Below are 22,017 nucleotides of genomic sequence, written 5' to 3'. Positions count from 1 at the left end.
TTAACACCACAACAAACTGAGCATGCTTGCCAAATTCCAAATGTAAATCTGTCAGTGGACGTATGTAGTTTCTCTAAGAACAAAAGCACTTTGCTTCTACACATTGTTTTTCCATCACCCAGTCACCACTAGTGCTGTTTCTCATGGAGAAAAAACTGGGTTGCTATTCTAAGTACATAACTACTATTCTTCCTGGCACTTCCAAAATATTTTCACTTGCACACACAAAGAAGATTTCAATTCAACTGAATTCAAGCAGTCACAGTACAAAGCTATTCATGTGCATGTACATGCACACTCACATGCACACACCTCTAATCATCCCACAAGGCTTCTTTTAAATTTCACACTGCATCCTAAATAGCTTAACTTCCAGAAACAACATGGATGCCTAGAATATGGAGCTAAACAGGTTTTTAGTGATTTTCCTGTATAAGTAAATCTGTTAGGTCTGGAGCTTCTTTGCAAAGATAATCAGAAACAATGTAAACCTGGAATCTACAGGATCTGTCATGGCCAGTTTGAAGGAGACCATAGCCAATGGGAAACACAGATCAACCAGCTGGGGTCACACGCGCACATCAACAAAAAAAGGCTTTGAATTTTTAGACAAAACACCAGGGAAGTTTAGGTAATTAGGATTTCACATGCAAAGCCCAGAAACAAATAGCCATATTTTACTTACAAGCTGGAAATGTTCTGATATTATAAAGCGTATCAATAAACAGTTGTGTTCAACAATATTGCCTGTGGTCTGATACTAATAGCAAAGAAACCAGTTCACAGTTACGAAATATCTGAAGTCCATTAGGGTATTTTGCAATAATGTATACGTTGTTTCCTCAGGCTCTTCTATTAAGCTAAAACCAAATGGATCTCCAAGACCAGGACACAATAATATAAAAGCATATAGAAAACCTCAGCAGTTACTTACGTATGTTCTTTAAGTACATTTCTTCATTTTTTTATTGCACAAACTTACTAAGCTATAAACATAACTTTAACAATTCCATAGTCAGTAGGAACACAAACATATCTAGAAATATCTGAAATCAAAGAGATATATAGGAAACTTAAAAAAAAAATAAAAAAACAGGGCAGGCAGTATTTCGGTGTATTTCAGGCTTACATTGGCCAGCACATTTTCAGTCTTTTCTCAGTTTGGGACAAATTTGTATGAGTTAGCAGTTGTATCAATCTCAAAATACCAAGTGTGGGCCTGTTGATAAGCAAGCAATTCTGTTGTCTTGGACATTTTTGTAGATCTCTTCAAGCACACAATGAACCGCCAGGGCTCTGCAGGCCCCCCGAGGCCCTGGTCAGACCTGCTGCAGCACCACCGATGAACTCAGGTTCATCAAGCAGCCCTCAACACCAGCACCCATCCCTGTCCCAGGCCAGTACAGCCACATGTATGGCTACGCAGTGAACTTGCGTTCTTTTCCTTTTGCAAGGGGGAAAATGGGTATTTTTCTGTTGAACCTGTTCCCCAGTACAGCAAACTGCTCAGCCACCTACACAGCTATGCTGGCGCAAGCCAAAGGACAACATTTAAAAGCAGCTGTGAGGTGCCCAGGGCCAACTTTAACTGACACAGTTGCCAGAGGAAATGTCTACAAAAACTAGCAAAAGATTAAATTGTAAGGAAAGGTAGAAAATGGTAAATATGTAATTATAACAACTACACTGCATTTTTATAATATATATAATGGGGATTATAAAACTAAAGTGTTTAACTTACTGATTGGGAATGACTCATTTAAGATACTTAAGACATGACAATATCAAACTTTTGAGGATGTTTCCAAAAATCGCCTACTATTTTTTTGCATGTTTTAACACACCAATCCCTTGTTTTGGGGGAGCTGGGATGCATTCTGTCTCTTTCAGTCTCCCAGACAGATTGTACTTTAAATTCTCCTGGGCGCACACACAACTCTGCAACATGAACTCTACAGTAAGCCCAATTTAATTCTCCCACAGCTCAAAACAATCACCCAAACCCATCACTGAGCTGTCACGGTCCAGCTCACCCAGCCTGTTTAAGAACTAACTTGAACTAGCATCCTTAGTGGCTTTACCAGAAAGGCCCAACTCCACAAGTAGTTTGCCACATACAGAAGGATTTGGCCCAGCTGATGAGTACCTCTGCTGCTAGCTTTATTAGGCACTGCAGGTCTGCCTTCGCCCAGCAGCATGTCAGCCCGTTAGCACTGAGCATAGCAGGAACTTCTCCCAACGGGCACAACCCATGATAAAACACCAGAAGGACACCTATATTCCACACACATACCTACTGATCTATCCCCAAGTCTAAGAACAGCAACCATCACCTCTTGTTCAGGACACGAGAGGAGGCATCCCTTTCTCATTCGGTAGCCCAATGGCAGGAGTATTCACTAAAGGATGAGGAGAACATGGGCCAGTTTTTTCATTTCCCTGGAAGAATTAAGATCTCCTACAGGAAAAATTTTAATCACCTGTCTACCAGATGCTTCCAGGTAAAGAAGTGAAGCATATTCAGCCCACCTTGCCGTGGCAATAATTAAGAATCTACTGTGTCAAAGACCGTGGGTGAAAACAATTTTCAGAAAGGGGATCCCCAGAGTGCTGTGTGGACTACTCAAATGTTTCACCCAGGGACTGCCCTTGCAACAAGCGTTCCCTGGCATTAGGCAAGTGCCCTGGCCATCAGGCAACAGCCATCTTCACACGGATCCTGTCAGCATTCATTCCTAGCAGAGGAACCAAGCTCCACATGGAGATGCCCTAGCCAAAACAGCCTGTTGCCTATGCGGTAAGGCTTTTTTCACAAGTGTGGGAAAGTAAATCGTCTATTAAACAGGAATTTTTCACTAAACAAAAGTGAACAACACTCTGGGTTAGTGCTCACCTGAGGACTCTGATACTTCTGTGCATGCCTAGAAAGTAAAATCTAGTTTCCTTCAGAATTAGGCAGCAAGACTTGTTATAAGGATCACATATTTGGATTTATGTGCTTTAATTCTGCAGTCACCGCATTTAAAACATCCAAACCCTTTGTTAACATGGATTGCATTTAGGTACACCTAACTCTGTGAACAGCCACAGCTGTGTATCTCAGTAGAGATGCCAGTGATTTGTAATTATACCTCAAGGTCAAATAAATAAATGCATGAAATGAAATAATCATTAGCACATAACATTTTGACAATGCTAAAGAACGGAGGTAAATATTACATCCGTCATCCCAGAAGCAAGATCTAATGCAGACTGGGAGCAGGAAGGTAGAGAGTACTAAAACCAGTAATGTCTTATGCTTTATAAAGTTACTCAAGTCATCATTCTCTGGACAAATCAGTTACTTGCCTCAGAAATTATTTGAAAATGTTGCACTTACTATTGTCTTTTTTCTCCTAGTATCATGACACAACAATCACAAAACAATGAAACAAGAAGGGTAATTATCTTGCCAGTGCCCGATAAATTACTTCTCCAAGGCCTAACACCAGTCTGTAATGTTTTGTGTAGTTTAGAAATATCGTAGCTCTAGAAATTTTCTGTTTAGATTCGTTAATTTTTTTAGACTCTGAAGTCTGATGCATCTAAAGTGTTGTGAAGAGCCAAAAATCATTCTTCCAGCTAGTATGTGCATTTCTTTATTGCAGTGCATAGCAGCAAACAGTATTTACTTCTAAAAGCTGATTGAAATGTTTCATAAATTCTAAATCCTTGACTTTACTAGTACTAGGAAGGCATTGTGGTTGTGTTTTATTGGAATCCTATTGCTATTCTGACTGACAACACACTGGTCAGAAGTGATTCACCTAGAAATGCTGACATTAAATTGGATAGGACAAAACATTATTATCTTAAATCGCCCACCACTTATAAAAGTACCACAAGGTATTACTAACTGTGAAAGCACACTTAACTTTCTCTCCCATTTGGGAAGATGACTGCAACAGAGTCTGGGAATTTTAGGGCAGGAAATCAGGAAATTCAGTAAAATACTTGCAATCAAAAAAAGGAAACAGAAGGCTTGTTTACACTTTAGTTGCTTTTACTACTAGCTCTATTCCCCCTCTAAAAACCTCAAGATCAGAAACACCTGGGGTCAGTAACACAGCATCTACCAGTGTGGATGCATGCAGGACATTGTAAACATTTAAATTCTGAGCCTCCCAAAACTGAACTAGTCATATGCTGTGAAATGAGCAATAATTCTCAATTAGGTAACAGAAGAGAGAAATAATGTATGCTTCTCTACTATGTATACAAGTAGAATTCTCTTACCTTTTGTTGGACTCTGGTTCTGATCTATAAATCCTTTCAAGTCTCCATTTGTGGAAGTCACACCCACCTGAACAAAACATTTTTGAAGTCTTAAAATATGACAGACCTTTCTATGTTTTCCAGTATGCAACTAACAGTACAATGAAATTAATGGGTTCTGCATTTCTGAAACATCATAACCCTATGGCTGGTGCAGCCTAAGAAGAGCAAGAGGTTTGAAGCAAGGTTCCAAGACATTTACCGTATATATATGAAGACAAACTTTAATTTGAATTAAGTTCTTAACCAAAAAAAACCCCTCACTATTCTCATACTGTACTATACGTGACTTAAGGAGGACATTTTGACTATTATGGTGTAGGTCAGTGTCCTGGAGCAGCTGCGACCAACACCACCAGAGAAATCGGCCTAATGTCCTGCATTCCCAGTACTAGACACCATGGCACACCGGGCTGAGAGCCACGCCTACTGATGTCTTTAAAATACATTCCCAGGTCTTCAGAGATAACCCAATTTACAGTCAGGGTAAATTACTGGAGATGTGGAGAACATGAATCATATACGCAATGGTACATCTCTGATTTTGGCATGTACACACAGCACAGAAAGGTGGCGTTTGCATAGAAAAACACAAGATCACCATTCCTAGATAGGGAGGAGATGGAAAGTCCCTCAGAGCCCAGTTAGGAAGGGATGGGCCCAGCAACAGCAAAGAACGATACAGCGTTCTGCAGTTTCAGAGCACTACGCCTGTAGCGCCTTAGTAAGCTCTGCTCAACAAAGCATTTTGTTTTGCTTCCAAGACGGAAGCTGCGGTAAGCACAGAGTGACTGAGCTCCTCTGGAACCTGCTCAGAATCAGAGCACAAGTCCTCCAGCAGGCAACTACACAAAATAATACAAAATCTTTAAGAATTGTTATAAAATTCGAGTGTTTCTCTAAATAACTGGAACAAAGTGTTCAGGTATCCAAGTTAAGAAAAAACAATTATGCAATCAAGGATCAAATATTTGCCTTTTTTTAGAGATGTATGTAGTAAAAATATACACTAGGTTTGCTAGCAGAATTTTAATCATATCAAATTAGAGAATCATTTGATTGAAGACAAATTAAACAGCAGTAACATATCACTGACTTAAATTGCAGAAGAACAAAAAGTACCTACTAGAAGCACACAGTCACTCCATTCAGCCAGAGAGCTTGTACTTGGCAAGTAAGTTTTGAAGGGGAAAATCTGCCCTCAGCACTGTGCCAGACTTTTGAAGCATTATTAAGATTTTTCCACCACCAGGAGCAACATATGAACCTTAACTGTTGCTGCACTACCCTCACCATAAAATACTGCCTAAATTAGCTAAGCTACATACCTCTGTAAACAAAAAGCCGTGCAGACACTCAATATAGATAATCAGCTTATATCAGAAGCTTTTTGTATTGGACCTGCTCTTTCCTGTCACACCCGTGCACAGGCGGGCAACCAACTGCTTTAGTCGCTGCAGACTACTTTGTCACCAGAAGTTGCTCTTAAAACAAAGCAAGCCTTTCTGGTTTTCCTCAGATTTCCCTTTCCCCCACTAGGTGGCAGCGGCAGGCAGGCAGCGAGCAGGGAGGGAAAGGAAGGGGAGCGGAGCAGCTGCCCGGGGCTGGGAGTGCTTCCACCCGGGCGTGGGCTGCTCTGCCACCTCGTGTGGGAAGGGGTCACGCTGCAAATGTGTTCTGCAGGAGATCCAAAACAGGCGTCGGAAAGTTTGGGAAACTCCACAACGAACAGCACTGGAGCGACATGAATTTCATGAGAGCTTAAATGGTAAGTGACAGATAAAAATGTTAGACAGATAAAAAGTGTTTCTCTTACAGAAGGATTACCATAGCTAAACCCACAAAAAGAGCAAAGTTTGATGCGGTATTACGATGCTGCAACAGAACAAGAACTTGACAGTATTTCCTTTTGATGTCACTAATGTCAATGCAGGTCATGTTGTTATCTGCACTTCTGTAACGTCCACAGATTTTGGGGATCTTTTAGTTTAATCATCTAAGTACCTATGTCCTGGCAAAAGGAAGAGATGTAATCTCTATTTCACATAAACTGCTTGAAAATTTCAGATGTAATCCAAAATGGATTTTAAGGAACGGGGAAAAAAAAGTAGCTAGCTGCACTACAAGTAACCCATTCTTACTCAGACCCTATTTAAAGAATTAAGGCTACAGGCTTAGCTTACGTAGGTATGCATCATTTATTACGTTTTGTATGGTCCACGTGATAGTTCTGCTTTGTAACACTGCCCCACAGTGTCTGGACTACTGTGTATGGCAGGGGCGGGATTCTTGTTTTTGTCTATCTGCAGCAAGATAAATTCAACCATGACGCAAGATGAAACATACACTTGGTGGGGGCCTTTGCATCCCATTAAATGTTTTCAGCAAGTCTTTTGTCTTTTTCCCCTTTCCTAGTAGGTGACCAAGAAGTTTCCAAACAGAGCAAGGGGACAGGAAAAACAAACAAACAAAAAACAACCAACAAAGGACAGAGCAAAATCTTAGATGGGGGCAAACTTTCACTAGTTGCCCTTGTAACTTACCAGCCTTCTCCACTGGTTGACATACTGCTCAGTTATCCAGTCTCTCCCTGCAACCCTTCCCTTTCCATACAGGAAATTCATTATCCCATCAACCTAAAACATTTTCGTTCTCTCTGACCTAGAATTATTCTAGATAATAGCATGCAGAAGTTGTTCGTCGTTGCTTTCTTATATCTGTAAGCCCTGACAGACTGATTTGTAGACATACTGTTGTAATAGCACATACTGAAACACCTCAGGACCTAAGAAAGGCTCTCTCAACATCATATTTGCATGGAATATTACTTCAGAACAGCTACTGTTCTTTACTTTGTTTTTAAGGAATTCCCTTTCTAAATCAAGTGTTGAGGCTTGTTTAAGACCCTCTTAACCAACTTCAGCAGCTAAATTATTCTAATTTTCTTTCACATCAACATGTGAAAGGACAACTCTTATGGCCATGTTAACTGACCTCATCACTGACAGGACAACCACCCTCTGAGAAGCAGTGACAAACACATTTATATTAGACAATCAGATTAGACAATCAAAATTAACAGTTCTTATTCAAATGATCTGTATGAGGCACGTTATTTATTTTGCCCTGAAAATAAGTTTACCATGAGTATTTGCTGTTTTTTTCCCCATTTCTCAATACTGTTTTGGTGCCTTCTTACCCTAAGTACAAAACAGGTAAGAAAAAGGCACATTATGACATAAGAAAAGAATAAAATAACCCATTGCAACAAGGCAACTTAAATAGCATATGGGTACAATGCATACTGTAAGCATGTAAACATCTCATCTCTGAGAATTCATGACTTTTACTCAACATTTTGTTATTCGCAGGTGTTTTGGTTGGGATTCTTTTCTGGAAAAAGTCAAATTATCCGTTAGATATGTTAGATACTAGATATATTAAATATCAAATTATCTGTAAATTATAGATGTTAGATATATTAGATATCAAATTATCCATAAGATATGTTCCGCAAGCATACTAGGAGTGTTCTGCATTTCATGAGCCCACTGCTCGGTGATAATTCTCCCATGACACAACAAAAAGTTTAGCAAGGAAAAACAGCAATGAGGAATGTTATGAATGCATGTCCAAATTCCACTACTTTTGAGTTCTCTGTCCTTGATGCTTCAACAGAAAGAAAAATGATGGGGATACATCTGCAGAGAAGCTCTGCCCAAAAAGTATGTTTCACCTTAACCTCTGCAGATCAGTAAAGCATTACAGACAGCATAACAGACATACACCAACCTTACATTCAAAGCATGTTTCAGGCTGCAGAAACCCAGAGATACATTGCTAAACCCTGCAGCTCTACACACTCAGAAGCATTCCTGGGCCTTCTAGCAGCAATAGAACACTCTTGGGCTAACACTCTTGGCCTGAGTAAATCTGGTTATGAAATCCTGTAAAAATGCTACAAATAAGAACAGAAAGCATATAATCACCCTTGTTTTCACACTATTGTTTTGCAAATCCTTTGAATGGGTATATCTAAAAAATATGAAAACTAAGTTCTACTTCCGTCTGCACCACAGCAACTGATTTTTTAAATTAAATAAACCCATAAACAGTACAGTAGCTAAATAACTATGTTTGCATAGTTTAATGTGGAAAATTTCATAGCATGCGTACGAATAAAATACTCTCTCTATAAAGTAACCATAACCTTGACTTAAAGTAACTAGCAACAAAAACATCTATCTATATTCAGCACAAGAGTATGTTGCCCAGGCTGGATGTCAAATGTCCGTCCTTGGAGGTTTTCAAACCTGAAGCCCTGAGCAGCCCTCGACAAAGCCCCAAGCAACTGGGCTCTGAATGCAAGCATCCAGGAGCATTAATCAGGGTGCTGGAGCAAAGCGCTCCTGAGACCCCTTCCAATGTATCTACCTGTACTGCAGAACACTACGGATTATATTGGCATTGGTATTCATCCTCGGACGGCACTGAAGAAAAGGTCAAACCCACAAATGATTTAGATTTGTGTAGCTAATCCACGTACATCAGATGAATTATCTATTTACACTACAGCTGAATATGGCCCATGAAGTAAGTCATAGGGTTTTGCATATATACATCAATTTATTTTCTAACTCTGTCAGCTTGAATCAAACAGTTAAACATAAGACATCTGAAAGCTTTCCCTGGAACTACACACCAAATAAAACTATTAATAAGCCAACAGATAAGAAACCTTCCAAGACTTGAGAATTAATTTAACCAAGCTATGCCCGCAACATCGACCTAACTAAATATGTACAAAAACTCAAGCAGTTTCTGAAGGACTGAATGGAGAGCCATCCTAGGGCTATCTGCACTTTTATTCTGGGGTACCTACATCTTTAGTCATGTTGCTTCCTAAACCCGTTCAGATTTAATTAAGTCAGAGGATGCTTTTCCAAAGGCAACCAACAGTTAAATTGCCGAGGACTCAAAGCAATATTCACTCATTGACCACCAAGCTTAATCAAAACTGTTCTGTATACAAATTGTGTACTTCAAGAAGCACAGCTACTCAGGCAGAAAACTAAGGTCAGGCTGTTACCCATTTTATTAGCTTCCTCAGAACTGGGGGTAGGGAAGTCAAAGATAGAGCCTCAGGACACTACTCTACAATCCAGTTAACATGGCAGATGAACACACAGGAAGGCCCCGAGTCTTCTTGAAACCAGGAGTGTTCAGCCACGAGCACAGAAACGTGTCGTATTTCTGCTCTTTCTAGTTTTGAGACTCAGATTCAGTAGAAGGATTTTACTCTGGTGCTTCAACAAAATGAGAAGCTCTCTAGTAAGTTTGGAGCGATGTTAGTGGAAACAACAGCATAAAGCATTGCCTTGATTATCAACCTGACCTGTAGCTGATTAAACTCTATATCCTTAAAGAGCCTCCAACTCGTTTAATTGACACTGCAGAAGATGCTGGGACATGTGTGTGTAGTACACAAAAATCTTGTCCATTCAAAGAATCAAACACAAAGACCGTCAAATTCTGAAAGCCAGAAGTGACCGGTAGCATGTCAATATAAAAGGTAATACATGTTATAGAATCATAAACTTACATTTTTTGCCGTCATGTCAGAGTATTGCTTTATATTCTGTAAAACCATAAGATATCCCTTTTCATCTTCACGTAATCTTTAAAATGAACATCCTGTAAGAAAGTAAAACATCTGAGTTAAAATACATTTTCAACTAACTCTCTATCTGAAACCCTGCTTCTCCCAAGGATGGTAGATTTTTACGTGTTTTTTTTTCTTTTTAGTATCACCACAACAGTAAGGTTCTGCACAGATACTAGAAATTTACATTGTCTGAAATAGTCAGAGATGTAATCTTATATACAGAGCTCCAAATATATTAATGTGCTGGCAGAGCTTGTCATACTATTACTAAAGTCTCGTAATTAAAGTCATGCAATCATTTACATCTAATGCAGACTGACCCTAAAAACTAGAAGAGAATTAATTCCCTCCATTGCGTCTTTAACCTCCAGAGAATGCTTCTAATTCCACTGCTGCAGATGTTCAAAGATCTTGATAAGAAGTAGGAAATAATACAAAATGTACCCACACAGTAAACATTTAGTATTTTTCGGAAACATCTAAAAAAAACATGTTCCAGTTCAAACTCATTTTTTAAAATACGTATTTTCAGGCTTTTATATTGTCCTTACATAAGAAGGTTAATACTGTAATTAGAATTAGAATATTAGTGTTCCAGGAAAAGATAAACATTCTACTAAACTGAAGAATACTTAAAATGACTTCTTTTTAAATCAAAGATTCCAGAAGTCTTACAGAAAACTGAAGAAAACAAGTTACAAATCAATGCTGGCAGCAAAAACCATTTTAAAGACAGAATTAACTTGACAAAATGCTTAAGTACTTTGAAAGTACTGTATAAGTACTACTTGCTGTTAATAAATGGACTACAAAAGTCATCTGAATTGCACTTAGATGCATGAGCGAGAAATGTTCACACTTTCAAGAGTAGAATCGATTCAGAAAAATCTTTTAGAAGATGCCTAAACTAGTTACTATCTATGAGTCACAACCATTTACAGCAGAAATCACCAACTGTAAAAGCAGGTGCAATGTATGTTGTTTCCTCTGTGATTTACCCTGTGCAAGCTTTGAGAATGGCCGGTGTCTTCACCTCCCTTCTAAGGAAGTACCCAACCAGTTTCAGCAGTGTACATTGCTCGTGAGGGACTCTACCAGCACTGCGCTCACAATTTTGATTAATCCAGAAGAATACTAAATTCTGTGACTTTTCTATAGATTTCTTGGAGCATTCAGACATTATATCCCTTCAACTGTTACTAGGGTTAGTGGAAAATATGCTATTCAACTTGGAGGTGTTCTCCATTTGCTGTTGCAGGAGTTGTATCCATCTCCCCTAGGTCTTGGCCTCCCTGCAGCTGTGACCAAGCAGCCGTATAGCACGCCAACACCACACTGAAACCTGAAGTTGCCACAAAAAGGCCATAAAGCAACAGTAGTCATGGCAAGGAGCAAACACTTGACAACCTGCACCACACCTGAAAATGAGGATCCGCATGCTACTTCTTTCTCTGCCTTCCTCCTCCTTCCACACACACTTTCCAAATATGTCATCTGGAGCCCTGGCCAAAATTTATGTAGCTTACCCTATCTGTCTTGCTTTAAGAGGCTTTACAAGTAATGTACTCACATAAAGCGTAGTTAAGAACACACCTGCTAAGCAGTTTTAAACTGCTGACAGATAAGCAAAGTAGTTCCATCTCTGACAGGTTATTTGCCACCAGGCTTAGCGATCCAGAAGGCATCGTCCATAAACTGTTACCGTCTCTGCCACAATGCTCTTCAGCCTGCACGAACAGTCGGTGTTCTTCCAGCTTTATGAACACACTTTGTCAAGCTCAAGAAGCCAGACTTTGCGACCCCACCATCTGCCATGACCTCTCGTCAGGCTCAGACAAAAGAACCCATACAGATGGCCTCAGAATGGAGATTCTCCTCAGTCCCCATCACTGTCTGACAGCCTGCACTGCACTGATACAGAAACATAAACCTCTGCCTTTTTGTCCTTTAACTGGTTGCTACTGAAATGAGGCTGCCTAAAGGCAGGTTTAGAGCCCAAGGCACACGGCACAGAGGCTGCTTTATTTGAACTAAGGTTCTCCCTTTGTAACCTAAGCCTTGGCTTATAACCCGCCCCCCTAATTTTGCCTTTTGGTCAAATGTAGAGCACAGTGAGCAAAGTGAACTGTGTAACTTTGTAAAGTTTGAGCTGTGATTTCTTCCACAACTTTAAGTTTATGAAAACCTAGATAATCAAGCTCAAGTTACCACAAAACAGTGCAAGAATGGTTACCTGTACATATTCCTCCTTACAAGTTAAAAGGCAGATTTACTCTGAAGTTGCAGTAACAACAAAGCAGAATGCTTCACACTAACGCACTAGCTCCAAGCTACGTCACTCCAAAGCTGATTTCAGAGAAGAGCGGTGACAGAGAGATTCCTTACTAAGCAGCACAGGCTTCATGTTAAACAACTAATTTATGCACAGCATCCACACAGAGCGGACCACCTGTCACACATATGTTACCTCGTATCTCCGCTTTCAGAGCAGTAAAGTTTCAAAACTACAAAGTACTGGTCCCAAATCCACCTGCTCCCAGAAGTGTGTCACCTTCTTGTTCCTGAAAAATGTTTCAGTATACAATTCCTTTTTGAAGCAACTGAGGTCAGGAAGAACTGATTTTAGTGAAAAAATCTGTATGTACTCATCAGATTAATTTCTTGGTACTCCGAGAAACAGAAAAACAGGTCTGTTACCAAGTTTCTGAACTTCAAATTAATGATTTTGCACATCTCTAAGAAGATTTCATTGATTTGTTGACAAACTTTTTTTCCCCGAGTCATCTTCAGATGACATAGTCTCAGTTTTATCCTTTATGTATATGCACAAGGAATAAACTTGACCCACAGACTGGAAGAAAAAACAGGGATACCCATGTCACAGAATCACCGAATGGCCATACAACATCCAGTTTGTCACTTAATGAACTCCAAAAACCCAACTAAAGGGTGTATTCAGCACGTCACATACCTAATTTTGATGTTGGAAATAATATTAAAAAAGGAAGAAGCTCTTAGGAAACATGCAAAAGGAACACCCACTATGATATGCGTGATGAAGATCTTACAGGAACTACAACTTTTTTTTTCTCCAGCATTTACTGTGAGCAAAGTAAAAGTATGCCTTCAGGAAAGCCCTAGCCGATAACAGACAAGGTGATTAGAGACTGAACAAAGCAAATCTAAGAGACCTGACTGTAAAATGGTACTGGAGTTTTTAACAAAATATAATACCTTGAGAAGAGGAGGGAGTTTAAAAGCGTCAAGCCCATGTAGAGCTCTGAAGGCTGAAAGGCACACGAAGCACAAACACTGCTTTATCTTCTTTCTACAAATTATGGCTGTTAGTGAAACCAAACGTGGTTTCATTATTGCGTACAGTACTGAAAAAGAAACTATTTAGGACTGGATAATTCTGAAGCACTCAAGGTTTAATCATTTTTTATATGACTTAAAAGACTGCAACCTATGAAGCCAAAGTACAAAAGTACTTTGTTTTCACTACTACATTCCACGAAAATGAAATGAACTCAACTGCTTTAAGCCAAGACACAAAAGGAAGATATAGTTGTATGTGAACCTATTTGAAAGCAAACATCTCATCCTGTGCTTTGGGGTAACCAACTAACATCAGAGAAATCAGAAGGAAAGAAACCAAGTAAATACCCATACCGACCAGTTTCTCCTCAGCTGCTGTGATGGCGCAAAATGCCAGCATGCTGTCAGAACAACCAACGGGGCACCTCCTGACAGCAGCACCGAAGTTACACAACAAACAGCTGACATTCAGTGTGGTTTGTCAGGAGGGTGCCGGGGAAGTGTCCCTCTAAGACCTCATGCAGCACATACTGAGGCAGCAAATGAATCAGATCCCTTTCAGCATTGACTTGATCCCAAACAATGCATCCCCATTACTGCTACGACTGGCTGAATTTGCTGTCACTGTTGCAGGCATTACAACACAACGAGCAAAAGCTGTCAATGGAGGCCACAAGATGTCTGGAACAGCACGGTGACCTGCGATGAAAATAGGTCTGAGTGGATGCACAAGGGACAACGCCACACAGCACAGGGGTAAAGTCCAAAGCTGTAATAAAACTCTCCCAGCTGACGGTGCCCAACATCTACAAGCACTTGGCTGCCACGCATTACAGTCAGTGCTGTGCCCAAAGTGCTGCTGCTGGTCCAGCCCCGGCAGTGCTGAGCGGCCTGATGCCATGCCTGCCTTAGACCCAAATCCCATCGGCCTGCAACTGGCTATCCCTTCCCTCAAGGCACAGAGTTTCTTAGACAGGCTCTCAGACGTACCCAGCACCATGCGAGTAGCAACGCTAAACTACACGTTGCAGCACTCAGGGCTTGTTTCAAAATCGTTGAGGTGAAGCACGTCCCTTATTGCTCAAATAATGAGGAGGTTACATTAAATGTGGAATGATTTCCATGTACTTAAACCTAGTCTGAGGCTGTTTTTAATTCCCCAAACCAGCTTACTGTCATTCAAGATAAAGTATGTAGGGTTTGACATCAGAAGAGCGGGTAACATTCACGCACCACTTAATAGATGACTTAACATTTTTTTTGTTTTAGAGACAACTTACTTCTGTCAGCACTGACATGCACCGATACGTTTCAAAGCAACAGAAATTTAGCAGCAGTTCTGTTAAGTAGCCAACCTGTTCTATAAGCTTATCTTTTGTTCTCTAGGTAGCCTTCTAGCCCAAGTATTTTCCCATAGCCGACTGCGATACAGGGCGCAACATTTGGGCTTCTACTGGTTCAGTACAAAGAGGCAGGTAATACCCTCTGCCAGTTAAGAGCATACTATATTTTCAAAACCATATTTTTTTTCTCTTCCGATGTTCATTTTAGCAATGGGATGACATTTGGAAAACAAAATTGAGTGATGTATACGAATGACTGAAAAATACCTCGGTAAGCCAGTCTTTGTGCATTGCCAATAAATACATCAGCTTCTCTTTCAACTAAACTCAGCTGACAGGAGCATCTTTTGCACTACTGAGGTTTCAAACAAGCTTCTTACCACCACCAGTGTACATGCTGTATGATACTTCAGAGAATGCTCTGGATATTGCCTTGTAATAAGCTCTGAGATTTTAGAATTTCCAGAGTTATCAGTACATTGGCAAGCACATGGCACAGGGTAACTGCCCTGTTGAGATACGCTTCTTTCCATACCCTGCAGCTGGAAGGATCTTCATGTCCAATGAACTGAAGATAATTTTACATTTACAGTTAATTAAAGATCACCAAGTTATATAGGGATAACGAACTCGATGATGGGGAGAAACTTAATGGCTCTTTACCATGTTTTGCTTATAACTTACTAGGAGCTTTGCTCCTGTGTAAAGTTGTTATTAACTCTATTCTTGCCTGGACTGAAGATTATGACAGTATTCACCAAAGGGGAAAAGTTAAAAAATTTGGAAGAAAGGCAAAAGAGGAAAAAGGTGGTTTTTTTTCTAGCGATGCACAAACTTTCAAATCTTGATTACAGCATACAAAACTACCCAAAGGGTGCAGCTCCCTGCAACAAGCTGCGCTGATGTAAGATCCTGCCACTATCACTGCTAAAAGGGCTTTCCCACTTCTTCCTGTTTCATAGTTCCCCACTCCTTCCCCACGCTGCACACTCTCAACAACTCCCATTTTTACCTGACCCCTTGCTGAGTGAGTTTAGCTCTTAATAGTTTCAGACTAGCAACCACGGGCAGGAAGAGGGCAGAAGGAAGCTCTCTGTATGCCACGACTCACCAACACACCAGATGACCACCTAGGCCTGCGCACAAGACAGCACCAACCTTCAGCTGAGCAAGCTGTCTGAGCAGTTCCCTCTGCCTGGGCACCATGTCGTGATTCAGCCTCTGAAAAAAGCATTTATGGCATACTTCAAATTTACTGCTGGGTTGAAGTGTAACAAAAGGTTGGATATGTTTTGCTCGAATGAAGACTAATCCATGCTTTTGGGGAGTTCACTGGAATGCATGCTTGCTTTGAAAATGTATTAGGAAGTGGCGGGATGTTTTGTCTTCAGATCGTAGCTTTCCCAATTTCTTACACAGCAAGGAAGAGCAAGAATATTTGCTTATGAGAGACAACAGAAGCCTGACCTATTATACAGAATGGATACACAGCCTGAATTTTACCAGTTTTACATATGAAGTAACTGATATTTAAAAATTGTTTAGAGGTATTCACAATCGTAAGCTGGATTCTAACTGAAGCTTGCAACAGTTGGATTGCACATTTCAGAGAACAGAAATAGATTTCTCAAGTTTCTCAAGCTCAAGCTTATAATGAAGGGAGAAGTTCTCTCTTTCCTTACAACGTATGGAGAACCCCTCACTAAGGGTTTTTGATTTCACTCTGGGGACATAAGCTCCCTTTTGATTGTAGTTCCTAATCTTACTCTCAACTACTGGTCATGTCACCACCGTAATTTCTATTATAGGTCAATTAGAGTTATTCCGGTAAATATAACTCCTGCTCACACAGGAAAGGTTTAATACGTGGATGACCGCTACGGTTCACACGTGACTTTTAACACATTAGTGCACTGGCATTCACAAGCATTACTGAGCAAACACTGATACATCTGTTTGCTTTTAAGGCTTTAATTTCCTCACAAAACACTACAACAGCTGCTACCAGGTTGAAGAATTCACTTACACAACCTCACCTGTAGCAACCTGCCAATTGCATTTTGAACATACATTTTTCTTGATTTTTTCCCACTTACATCTTGGGCTGAAATTCCCAATAACAAACCAGTGAACGAAAGAGGTCACTGACCCAGAACACACTTGCCAACCCCTGCCACTGGGAAAGGGATGAGTTCCTCCCAAAGCAGCCTTCCTGTGTCCCTGCCAAGGAGTCACCTGACAGCGGTCAGTAAGGGACTCTGTTGAATGGGAGGCTGTAAGACAGAACCGAATCATTTCCTCATCCGACCCAAACGGAGACCAACCTGCCAGCAGCAAGAACCTGACTTTCCAGACAGAGGAGCATGCCCTAACTTTCCCTAACAAGGGAAAAAAATACGCAGCAGGACCAAAACTACATTCACAAATGGACTTCAGCCTACAGAAGAAAACAAAAACTTCATGTTAGGGACACATTTTCTTTTGGGAAAAAAACGGCTATCTAGGAATAGGAGAAGCATAACCTCAGCTACCATCCTTCCTTCCCTTTACTGGAAACTATCATTCCACACAGGAAACAAGACAAAGCAGCAAAAAGGTTCCTTTAATGAGACCACAAGTGTAAGCTAACTTATTACTGCTTCACCTTCTTGCAAAAGAGCTACCGTCTGTAAACCAAGAAATGGGTGTGGGGAAGTGAATCTCATCCTAACAGTGGATGCTACAAAGCACTCACCAAGAGTCCAACCAGGAAGTTGTTATAAAACTGTCACTGCCCACTACACCTGCACCTTCTCACAGTATTTCCTAGAATCACTAGCACATACCTGGCTTTTCAGATCCCGCAACAGGCAGTTATATCATCAGCTTTTGGGTAATGTGCACACTATTTGCATACCAACACATGTGGATTGTTCTCTGCCAAACACCTAAAATGTTACTGATTCCAATGGCTTCTTGGTTTTGCACACAGGAACTCCCCACATGTATTTCCTTGCAACAGACTGCGCAAAAAACAGTTTATTTTTCCTATTTTAAGATTTGGTGTTGATCATTAATAGTTTTGTCCTGTGAAAGTAATTGGAAAGGCAACTGAGAAATTCTGAATCATTACACCAAGAAGTATGCAGACAAAGCAAATTTTGTATGAAATTGCTGCTTATTGAAGACAATTCTAAGAATACTTTTTAAGGTAGCACATCAGAAGAAAAGCAGTTCTAAGAACTGAATTAGAATAGTTATAACTACAGAACCCATCCTCCACTCTGATCCACGTTAGGATGCAGAAGTTTAAGTATTAATATCTACACAGTATGGGCTGCAGCTTCCCTCCCCTAGCCCTATCCAGTCATTATTCTTCTATTGCTTTTAGAGACTTGCACTAGGCCTTCCTCTAAGCATGGTGAAGAGATCTGCTCACTTGAACTGAATAACGTTACACGCTCCTGCAGGGAATAGAAGACTAGAATTTCAATTCCTACTTTTCACCAAAACCTGTAACAGCACTTTTAGCCAAACCCAACGCAAGATGCTAAAACACAAGGCCGTATCTTTACTTTGAGGTTGCTCCAACTGTCCCTCAAGCAGGTCCAGATGCCCAGGAGTCTCCTACGATAGCGTCCAGCAGACACAAGAGTGGGAAATAAGGAACTCTCCTGAAGTACCAACATCCTCTGCACAGCAGCACTATTTTGCTCAGCCAAATTGTTTGGCCTGTCCCTTTTATGCTGGACTCTGGGTGCTGTGCTCTGAAAGCAGTACTGTATCACTCTGAAAAGTGAGCTTGCCCATCAGAACCCTCTAGAGCAATAAAGAGGATTCCACCCAGGGGCGTATGCTTTGTATAAAGTTAACTGCATCAATGCAGCATGGGTCAAAAGGTTTCTTTCTGCTCTTTGTGTCAAATCAGTGATTTCTGAGCAAGCAAGAACTGCTTAGGAGAAAGACCAACAATTTGGCAGGGAAATGTGATCAGTATTAAATTCACCCATGAGGTAACTTGCTAACATTTAATAATTTTCCATCTTTTCCTTAGTACAGGACTACATCCTTTTTAGAAATAAATAAATATATAAATAAAAATCTATATTAAATATAAAAATAAATCCATTGGCTGCTAAAATACTGGTGAAGAGACATGATAATAATTGAACTAGTTTCCAAACCGTCAGAGGCGACCAAGCGATCACCTTCCTCTCCCTTTTATTTTTACACAGCATACCTGTTAATCTACACGAATCCAAACAGCCCCCTATCTGTGTCAGATCACGATCTGACAGGGAAAACGCCAACCAAAGCCCCCGCAGGGCTGGGCCCCCCGAGGCCCCGGCACGGGCTCTCCCCGCGGCTCAGCCCAGGGCTGGCACCGGGCGGTGCGCTCTCCCGCAGGTACGGTTCCTCCCCGCCTCAGGCAGTTCGCCTGGGAGCGCTCCCCCATTGTCTGCACGCCCGCTCTGACAGGCGGCCCTCACGGCGGGGCCCCCCGCGGCCGCCGAGCCCCTCGCCGAGGAGAAGCGGGACAGGCCTCCTACTGCCGGCCCCCAGCCAGCCCCCGGTGCCCGCAGGCCCCGGCGGCGGCGGGGAGGAAGGGGAGGGGACGCGGCGGCGCAAGCCGGGCCTAGGCGGCGGCGCTGAGGCGCCGGGAGGGCGGCGGGGCCCTCGCCGGGCCGGGCCGGGCCGAGCCCTCCGCCGCGCCCCGCCCGCTGCCGCCTCAGGGCCGCGCGCGAGGAGGCCCCGTGGGCGGGCGCGAGCCCCCCAGGGCCAGGGCGCGAGCCCCTGCGCGTGGCGGCCCCGCCGCTCCCCCCCTTCCCTCCCCTCCCCTCCCCTCCCGGCCCCTCGCGTCCCGCCCCCGCCCCCCCGCGCCCGGCCCCCACTCGCCGCCTGGCGCCGCCGCCGCGCCGCGCTCTGCCCGGCTCCTTCTTCTCCCCCGCACAAGCTTGGCGGCGTCTGGCGAGCGGCCGCTCCCATTGGCCGCCGCCCCGCGTGAGGTCGGGCGGCCGCCGCCCGCCATTGGCCGCACCTGGTGTGTGTACACACGGCGGCCGCCAATCCGCGGCGAGGCGGAGCTGGGCGGGGCCTCCCGCTCCCTGCAGGGTCGGGGTCTGGCCCCCTCACGGGGCAAGAAAGCACCGCGCTGGGGGGGGGGGTGGCTGGGAAAGGGGGGTCTGAAACCGCGGCCGAAGGGAAGATGTGGGACAGGGGCAAGGGGAGTGCGGCCCGGTGACTGTTCACACCTAGGACCTAAGCAGATGCCCAGAAACGTGCTGAGGGGGTGGACTCAGTTTCTTTTCATCCTCTATAGAATTCTTCCGCCACCGGTAACAAGACCTTTATCAACACGGGCAGTGGCGCAGGACACCTGCAGTAACGGCACTAAAAAAGGCTCTTTAAGCCCCCTTTCGTGTTATAACCACAGCAGCTAACACCAAGGCAGCCGAAGCACGCCCTGACGAAGGCAGAAGGCAGGCGCTGCCTCAGAACAGCCAGGAAGCAAACCAGGGGGCTGGTTTATTGCACTATTCAGTACCTTACCTGTGCTGAACAAATAACTGAAACTCAATAAAAAAGACATTTATACTTCAAATACCTCCTTTCAGTTCATTTGGTTTACTTTCCTGGAAGAAGCCCCTATGAACTGCAGGCAGGTACTGGAGGTGGTGACAAACATGAAAAACAGGCTTTTAACCACTAAGGAAAGGAGAAAGAAGGACGGCCGCTGTTGTAGCTTGCATTGGCTTTTAACAACCTGCAGAATGAGATGTCTCTATGTAGACACACATTATTGAGTTGGAAGCTGCTGAAACAACAATCCATTTGAAAGAGACTGAGCACACTACGTGTGTAAGATTCTAAACCAACACATTCTTTCATAATTTACACAAATCCCAAACTCAATCCCAGAATGAGGTTTACATTGAAAACCATGTTGGATTGGTTTCTTAGACATGCAGAGGCACGCATTTGGCAACTTCTGACAGTAAAACCTGCGCTGCAGCAGTTGTAATGTTGCTCTCATGAAATGGTCAGTGGTCTAGCCCTTGGTCAGTGGTCTACCCCTTCGGGCTAGTCATACCCTTTTCAGATCATCCCCCCTTCACAACATGGTATTTTCCACTGTTTGCTAGTTTCATTTCTTTCTTGGCAGCCCATAACCCTTGCTGTGATCACCTACGCTCACCCAAAACACCCCCACATCCCCAGTTTTTCTCCTGATTTTCTCCTGATGAGCTGGTTGAACTTGCCCCCTCTTCCTGTAAAACCTTAAACTAAAATGCTGCCCAGCTTCTGGGTCAGAACACCACCACGCTCCCTGAACCAACCCACAGCACTGACATACCTGTTTGAAGAGGGAACAACAACTTGGTCTGTACTTTTTGGATCAGAACAGTGAGTGCAAAAAAAAACAACAAACAACAACAACAACAAAACAAGAACAGCATATTCCATGCCCCACTGATTGGCAAGAAATGGTTCTTACCTTTTTCCACAAGAGTGCTGTTCAAATGGCAATTCTCTGAGCTGTTCCCTGATCCTGAATATAGCGGAACTAGTTGAAGGATCGTGCTACAGAAGCCATAACAAAAAGCAGCTAGCAGACTGAAATGGCAACTCCTTTTTTTTTTCTCCTTTGCCTGACAGTGGAGCAAGTATAAATGCTCTCGCTGAAAACAGGAATGAGTGACTGAATTAATGTTTCATAAAATTAGTTGCTACAAGAGAGAAGAAAACACTGCTTAAAAAAAGTACTCTTAAAAAAAGTACTCAAAAACATTGGCAAAGCTCATTACATCGAGATTTTAAACATAGCTGACTTTTCTTAGTTTTGTATGAAAATTCATACTATGTCTGCTCAAAACAGTATTTTCAACTATTTGAAGATTGTTCTCTCTTCCCTTTCTACTTGCATAGTTAATCCAATAGCTCTGAGATCCAGCCAACATTAAAGGGGTATTTCATGCCATGTAGTCCCACATTATCAGGAGCTAGACTCGATCCTCGTGGGTCTGTTCCAACGTGGGATATTCTACGATTCTAATAAATGATGGGATTATATATCATCATGAATGATACTTTCATTCCAGTTTGGCCAGCCTACCTACCATCAGCACCATGCGCATCCGTGAAGGCAGAGATCATTAACATCTCTCAACTCAGTTCCTGATCTTCACAGGACTGATGAGGTGCATCACTGCCCAATCCTAAGTAAAACATTTGCAGTCTCAATATTGAGCATCTCTTAAAATGATAAAATTAAAAATTAGCAATATTTTTATTTTCTTGTATTTTTACATTTACTATCAAACTTAGCTGGTAGCAAGTGTAAAATTGCATATTCTTTTCAAACTGATAAATACCCCCCCCAAGGCAAAATCTGAAGTG

At 42.2% G+C, this 22,017-nt stretch overlaps 1 protein-coding gene across 14 annotated transcripts in view; it reads right to left on the bottom strand.

Annotated features, from left to right (window-relative positions):
- Positions 1–21,261, bottom strand: part of TFDP2 (transcription factor Dp-2) — a 54,448-nt gene extending 33,187 nt beyond the window's left edge. Inside the window, exons 1-5 of one of the 14 annotated variants that reach the window (XM_040567215.1) lie at positions 18,860–19,247; positions 9,917–10,008; positions 8,107–8,272; positions 7,457–7,514; positions 4,276–4,342 (exon numbers count right to left, since the gene is read on the bottom strand). In XM_040567215.1, the coding sequence (XP_040423149.1) occupies positions 4,276–4,342; positions 7,457–7,459 (70 nt within the window). In that variant the 5' untranslated portion in view covers positions 7,460–7,514; positions 8,107–8,272; positions 9,917–10,008; positions 18,860–19,247. Of the gene's footprint in view, positions 1–4,275; positions 4,343–7,456; positions 7,613–8,106; positions 8,273–9,916; positions 10,009–15,751; positions 16,062–18,859; positions 19,248–19,515; positions 19,610–21,115 lie in introns of those variants that run through there. The other 13 variants (XM_040567208.1, XM_040567212.1, XM_040567214.1 and 10 more) reach the window with 13 other exon arrangements.
- Positions 21,262–22,017: the final 756 nt, after the last annotated feature.

Source organism: Cygnus olor, chromosome 9 (genome assembly GCF_009769625.2).
Source record: "Cygnus olor isolate bCygOlo1 chromosome 9, bCygOlo1.pri.v2, whole genome shotgun sequence".
Classification (NCBI taxonomy): domain Eukaryota; kingdom Metazoa; phylum Chordata; class Aves; order Anseriformes; family Anatidae; genus Cygnus; species Cygnus olor.
The sequence above is the reverse complement of the archived record's forward strand: the minus strand, read 5'-3'. Positions and strand labels throughout refer to the sequence as shown.